Below are 7,152 nucleotides of genomic sequence, written 5' to 3'. Positions count from 1 at the left end.
ACTTGCACAATCGGTGGCTGACTAAATACTTTTTTGCCCCACTGTATCTGGTATGTGTGTATATGTACCTGCAGGCACTGTCCATTGGAAAGTAGCATCAAAGCAACTCTCCTATTATGCATGGGAGAGTTGCTATGATGTGTGGAGGGAATATGAAAGAAGTTACAAAAAATAACTTTAATAACTTAATCCTATTGCTTATGATGAATGGATCATTTCCAAACAGAACTGTGCACAGGGTAGATCAGAATACTGCCCATTCTACTTTGCATCAATTATTTATGAATTATTTTACAGAATTTTCGGGTCCTCGCACATTCAGATGCTAGCCTCATGTACCTTGCCCCTTTTCAAGATAAAAGAAAACAACAAAAAACAAAACAAATGAGTTATGCAACCAGATGAAGTGTACGCTGACTTTTTTTAATGTAGTATGCATGGTGTGTGTCTAGCATGCATAATGTGTTCATGCTTCCACTGTGTCAGCATAACACAAAGTTCTTACCATGCAAATCAACTTCTGTCTGAGCACCACAGTCAGATGGAGACTCTGCTCCAAGGACGCTCAACTCCACCGTATCCACAACCTGACCAAAGAAGGAACAAGACACATTTGCATGCATGCATCATGACTAGTGCAATGCATACCGCACCTGAAAGCATCGCAGTAATAAAAAACGGGCAACAGAGAAAAGCAGACCAGGCTTCATAAAGTGCCTGTTCTTCATTCCACAGGTGATTTACAGCCCCTGTAAATTCTTACTGACCGGATCCTTCAGGGATGACCACTCGGGGTCAGCAGGCCCATTATCTTCAGCCAAGAGGATTTCTGGCGGAATGAGGCAACCCTCCATCACCACCTCTTTGCACTCCCTCACATAATCGCTATCCGAGACAAAAGTGAGCCCTACGGAGTAGAGGAGGGGGAGGGTTAACGCTGGCAACTACACTTCAGCTTCGTGCAAGATTGCTTGGTGATATGCAAACATGCATCAAACTATTTCTTTATCGACGTCACAGAACTCTGTTGGAATAACTTTCAAACATGTTTTTATTTGTTTTTTTACTGGAGCTAAAAGCCCCACTCGTGTACCAGGAGCTGCAGCAGAGCTGTGAACACAAACAGGAAGTAACGACGTTTAAAGCCTCAGAAACACGAACCATGAAGCAGCGACGGCTCCTCCGCGCTGTCGCCCACTTGCACTCCGATGCTCCGTTTTGTGTCCCCGCTCGATAAAACATCCGAGGTTTCACTTCCCTTCCCGTCCTCGCCGCGGCCCAGGTCCACCTCGGATGCTCGGTATCTGCTCTCGAACAGTTTGATTAACTCCACCGAGGCCGCTTTAACCAGCGAGCCTAGCACCGACTCCACCTGCGCCTGGAGGCTCACGGCCACCGTCGACATGCTGCCTGTTCCTGCCGTGCAGAAGTTCACACCGTAAAGGAAGTTAAAATTTAGAAGAAGTATTTATTTACCAACCGTATAGCCACATGGTTTGCAGAGGGAAGAGGTGTGTCTACTAGTGGGGGAGGAGTGGCCAAAGGAATGGCCTTCCTCTTCTTTCAGTTTGCTAATTGGCAGCCGGCAAAGACCTTTAAGGTGCATTACCGCCACCTTGTGGATTAGCGTGGTTACTGTCGAAGCCCTACTTCTATAATCTATGTTGGTTTTTCCCAATTGTTTACACACTACTATGTAGGAATACAAAGTAGGAGTACATTTCCCACATACTTTACAGTATTTTCTGTTTTTTTTTAAAGTGTGTTTTAAAAAAGTAGGAATCGTGCTTGCAGTGTAGCAGAATTGGTTCAGGGGATTAGTGCATCAGTTACATGTCGTAGCCATTGTGTTTGAAGTACAAGTACAGTAATAGGGCTTTGGAGTTGACGTCACGCCGCAGTATTTTACAGTATACTGTTTTTATTGCAGAGCTGAAAGCTTACCAACATGAGGTGGTCTCCTGAACAGGAGACTGAAATTATAAACATGGTTTCTAGAAAAAACCTCATAACAAATATAAAGAAAAATAATAGAAGACAACAACATATTTCAAAATATTGATAGGGTCAACTTATCAACACTGGACCATCTCTTGCACAGAAATAATCTGAGGATCAACCAGGGTGCCATTTGAACGCAATTCAGAAAGAGTCAAAGAATTGCGATGCAACTATATGCAAGTAAGTCCCACACAATCCCACAATTGATGCATACTCTCAACACTGTATAAATTACAGCACTGTACAGTAATCATACTCTGAACAAAAAAAATGGCTTACAGCAAGTCATTATGATGACTGGTAGAAGAATGGTCATAGTGTTTTACATTAAGCACATCAGTGTTCAGTTGGTTCTAATAAATGTCTATTCATGTGATGTTTGTGTGTGTCATTTGAAAACAAAATGCCATTTTGACAAGAAATTATATCGTTTTGAATGTAGCGTTTCATTTACAGGAGAATTGAAGGGTTTTGCCCGTTTTGTGTGTGTGTTTTTTTATTTCCGTGTAGAGCTCTGACAATACGAGGCATTCTTTCAGGAAAGTGTGTAAACAATTGGGGAAAACTGTAATATGCAATTTCCCCTAAAAATATCTCTGAGCATCTGCCTTTTTTGCGGATGTAATGTGAAAATACTGCAATCTTCCCCTGGTATATCTATTCTGTATTCCTATATCTGTATTCCTCTCATTCTTTTTAATTCTATATTAAATGTTCCTCCATCCATCCACTTATCCTTTTCAGGGTCGCGGGGGGCGCTGGAGCCTATCCCAGCTGTCATAGGGCAAGAGGCGGGGTACACTCTGGACAGGTCGCCAGTCTGTCGCAGGGCTAACACACAGGGACAGACAACCATTCACACTCACATTCACACCTAGTGACAATTTGGATTATTCAATTAACCTATCCCCACAAGCTGCATGTCTTTGGACGGTGGGAGGAAGCCGGAGTACCCGGAGAGAACCCACGCAAACACGGGGAGAACATGCAAACTCCACACAGAAAGACCCCGGCCTGATGGTGGAATTGAACTCAGGACCTTCTTGCTGTGCGGCAACAGTGCTAACCACCGTGCCACGGTGCTGCCCATTCATTAAATGTTCCTCATTTTCCCTAATTATCCCACCCTTTTCTGTTTTTGTGTCCATGTGCAGTTTCATTTTTATTTTGAATCTCAACATTGCCTTACTTGTTAATATGATTTGCATATACTGTTTACATGAGCTAAGCTCAGACAAAAGAGAGGTGATTGACAGATAATGGTCAGTTTTGATAACCAAACTTTTACTTAGTTAAATAAAACTTAGAAAGAAAGAATTCTGGAACACAGCTTCTTCTTTTTGATGGTGTTTAATAAAGTGACTATCCATAATGATGTGACAAAATAAGCCTGGTCCAAAGGATTCACTGCACTTTAGTGACCTTAACATTGATTGGTAGGTGGTTATAACATTGTGGCTTAGAGCTTATAGTTTTAAAGTGGCTCTTCATGGTGTTCCTGTAAGAGGAATTTCAGAAATAAACTGAAATCAGAGTTTTATTACAGCTTTTAGACACACCCAGGACTCTCATATAAACAAAAATGTAATTTTTCTGTCCCACCTTTATCCCTCCCACCAGTCAAAACAGGATACACAGGGTGTATGCTCTTAAAGACCTTGTGCACTTGCACAAACAGGTAGGCTGGAGTATGAAAATATTATGGCAATGTTTCTGGTTTGCTGCCACAGCGTAATTAGTGCTCATGATAAACATAATTCACTCTGGTTTTATCTTTTAGTACAGCCACCATCCCAGAGTAACGCTATGTTTTCATTCTTGAAGGAAAGCTTTTTCAAGTTCACACTGACTCTGCACAGAAGCACACAGGAAATACAAAACAGAAGGGGGCAAAATAGAGTCCATCAATATTTAACTTATCAAGTCTACCTCTTCATCACTGGAGATATCTTTTCAGTAGCTTGACCTCTAATATTCCCACAGGGAATCAAGCTGAAAATCCTCAAAGAAAATTTAATCCCCTAAACCCTTTGAATTCCCCCACAATATTTTTCTATCCCACCTCTGTAAATCACTACCTTATCGTGGTGGAGGAGTTTGTGTGTCCCAGGGATCCCAGGGGCTGTGTCCTGGTCCTGGGTGAGGGACCAGACAAGGAGTGATTCAGAAGACCCCCATGAGTAGAACATCAAAGGAACAGTTCATGCCGCCTGGGATAGGGTTTACGGGGGCCCCGACCTGGAGCTGGGCCTGGGGAGGGTGCCCGAGAGTATTCATCTCCCTTTTTCGGGCTGTGGGTCCATCCTCCTGCGGGCGCCCAACACCCGCAGGAGGCGTAGGGGTCGGGTGCATTGTCTGGTGGGCAGTGGCCAGAAGCGGAGGCCCTGGCAGAGCGATCCCCAGGTACCAAGACTAGCAATTGGGACATGGAATGTCACTTCTCTGGTGGGGAAGGAGCCCGAGTTAGAGCATGAGGTCGAGAGGTACCCACTAGATATAGTTGGGGTCACCTCAATACACTGCTTGGGCTCTGGAACCAGTCTCCTGGAGAGGGGAGGGACTCTATCTCAGTCTGGAGGTGCTGGGTATCCTAGTATCCCCTCGGCTTACTGACTGTACACTGGGGTTTGTTCCCTATTAGGATTTGTTCCCTGTGCTTTTGGGGTCGGGGAATGGGTCCTGACTCTCATCTGCGCTTATGCTCCGAGTGACCGTTCAGAGTACCCAGCCTTCTTGGAGTCCCCGGTCAGGGTGCTTGAGGGTGCTCCGCCCGGGGACTCTGTTGTCCTACTGGGAGACTTCAATGCTCATGTGGGCAATGACAGTGAGAGCTGGAGGGGTGTGATTGACGACCTCTCGGATCTGAACACGAGATCAGGGTCGGTACCTCTGGATTGGAAGACCAGGTGGTGGTTACCAGCTTTAAGAAGGGAGACTGGAGTGTGTGTTCCAACTATACAGGGATCACAATCCTCAGCCTCCCTGGGAAAGTCTCAGCCAGGGTGCTGGAGAGGAGAATCCATCCGTTAGTCGAACCTCGGATACAGGAGGAACAATGCGGTTTTCGTCCTGGTTGTGGAACAATGAACCAGCTCTTTGTTCTCTCAAGGATACTTGAGGGTGCATGGGAGATTGCCCGACCAGTGTACATGCGTTTTGTGGACTTGAAGAAGATATTCGACCGTGTCCCTCGGAGTGTCCTGTGGGATATAGTATGCGGTGTCTGGCCCATTGCTACAGGCCGTTCGAAGGCAGAAATGAGCTTGCTCCGAAGGGTGGCTGGCCTCTCCCTTAGAGATAGGGTGAGAGGTTCGGCCATTGAGGAAGGGCTCAGAGTAGAGCCGCTGCTCCTCCACATCAAAAGGAGCCAATTGAGGTGGTTCGGGCATCTGATAAGGATGCCTCCTGGGTGCCTCCTGCGTGAGGTGTTCTGGGCATGTCCCACCACCAGTGTGTCCTGGGCAGACCCAGGGTACACTGGTGAGATTATATCTCTCGGCTGGACAAGCTGGAGGAGGTGGCTGGGGAGAGGGAGGTCTAGTATCATCATGGCAAATTTTCTGCCCCTTGGTACCAGCTGAGAATCATTTAAACACGACAACCTACCTGAGTATTGGTGGTAACCATATTATGACCACAGTGTACTCATCTGAAGGTTGCTTCAAGAATAATGTGCCATGTCACAAAGCTCAGGTCATTTCAAACTGGTTCTTTAAACATGACAGTGTTGTACTCAAATGGCCACAGTCACTAAATTTCAGTCCAGTAGAGCAGCGGTCCCCAACCCCCGGGTTTCGGACCGGTGCCGGTCCGTGAGTCGTTTGGTACCGGGCCGCGAGAGTTGAGGCTCAGCTTTGAAATGTATGGTTTTCAGGGTTTTTATCGGTTTTCAGCGTTATTTTGTTATCGTTTTTATCGTTAACTTGGTTTTCCTGGGTCTTTTCACGTGTGTTATGAATAAATCTTCTTTTTTTCGGTACCGGTACTAGTTTTATTTTGTTGTATTTATCTGCGACACCTTAAAGGCCGTTCCGTGAAAATATTGTCGGGCATAAACGTGGTGCAAAAAAAGGTTGGGGACCGCTGCAGTAGAGCACCTCTGCAATGTAGAGGAGTGGTAGATTTGGATCATGGATGTGCAGTCAACAAATCTGCAGCAACTGCATGATGCTATCATGGCAACATTGAAGTTTACCTAATGAAGTGGCAAGTATCAAAACTGTATCTTCTTTAGTAATATTTTAACACTGTAGCTTTAAGTGCTGAAAGTGATTTCTTTGTACCTATTTAGTCTAAGCACACTTGATGAGATGAGAATTCATGACTTGCTATCGTGTATATTTCACACATGCACACACACATACACATCTTTAAAAACTATACAGTAGTGAGGTTTCCGTCCAAGCTGTCATTTATTTAAGACTTCACAGTACGTTAAATTCCTCTTGTTACAAAAATAGAATATGGCTGTTGTCATATTTCATCATCGTAGAAAACATCCATATGATGTACAGCACATTCAGTGTACAGCATTACATTGATTTTACAGAGTAGGCTGGTGATATTCAAGACCTGTAACAAAAGCTTGTTAGCACCCTAGGATCTGACCTCAGTCGTTTCGGTTGTGGGGAAAACAAGAAACTAAGTGAACATAAATAATACACATTCAGACGGCAACAGACTCCACAGATGGATTCAGACATAATGCATAAAACAATGCAACCCTTCCAGTATTAGGAAAATAAACACTTTAATAGTATAAAAATCAATAGAAGTAGATTGCAAGGTTTCAAATCATTTTTTTTAATTTTTACATGTGGGGATAAAGGCACTGTGGCTTCTTAGTACTTTGTTACATGGAGCATTAGAGGATATGGAGGTGAGAGGGTCAAATGATTACTGGAATAATGTTCTGATGTGATGCAGAGGGAGGGTGATGAGAAGATGAGATATCAACATGATAACTGGTTTCAAGAAAGGATGATATGACAGAGTTAGTGACGCTGAGTCTTGAAACTGCATTGGTCAGACTTGAAAAGTAATTTATGACTTAATTGTTTAATAATCATCATCGTCATCGTCATCATCGTCGTCGTCGTCATCGTCATCGTCGTCATCGTCGTCATCATCGTCATCATCGTCGTCGTCATC

The 7,152-nt window shown here is 44.3% G+C and overlaps 2 protein-coding genes across 2 annotated transcripts in view; both read right to left on the bottom strand.

Moving 5' to 3' along the window:
* LOC102213774 (zinc finger protein 660) overlaps positions 1-1,529 on the bottom strand; it is a 5,380-nt gene extending 3,851 nt beyond the window's left edge. Inside the window, exons 1-3 of the mRNA XM_005740202.1 lie at positions 1,162-1,529; positions 768-907; positions 506-587 (exon numbers count right to left, since the gene is read on the bottom strand). Coding sequence (XP_005740259.1) covers positions 506-587; positions 768-907; positions 1,162-1,405 — 466 coding nt within the window. The 5' untranslated portion in view covers positions 1,406-1,529. The remainder of the gene's footprint in view (positions 1-505; positions 588-767; positions 908-1,161) is intronic.
* A 4,860-nt stretch (positions 1,530-6,389) lies between these two features.
* The window catches only part of casq1a (calsequestrin 1a), an 11,397-nt gene continuing 10,634 nt past the window's right edge, over positions 6,390-7,152 (bottom strand). The window contains exon 10 of the mRNA XM_013912686.1: positions 6,390-7,146. Within this exon, the coding sequence (XP_013768140.1) occupies positions 7,060-7,146 (87 nt within the window). The 3' untranslated portion in view covers positions 6,390-7,059. The remainder of the gene's footprint in view (positions 7,147-7,152) is intronic.

Source organism: Pundamilia nyererei, unplaced genomic scaffold (genome assembly GCF_000239375.1).
Source record: "Pundamilia nyererei isolate P.nyererei 1_Seehausen unplaced genomic scaffold, PunNye1.0 scaffold00098, whole genome shotgun sequence".
NCBI classification, from domain to species: Eukaryota; Metazoa; Chordata; class Actinopteri; order Cichliformes; family Cichlidae; genus Pundamilia; species Pundamilia nyererei.
Note: the sequence above shows the minus strand (reverse complement) of the source record. Positions and strands in the feature narration are given on the sequence as shown.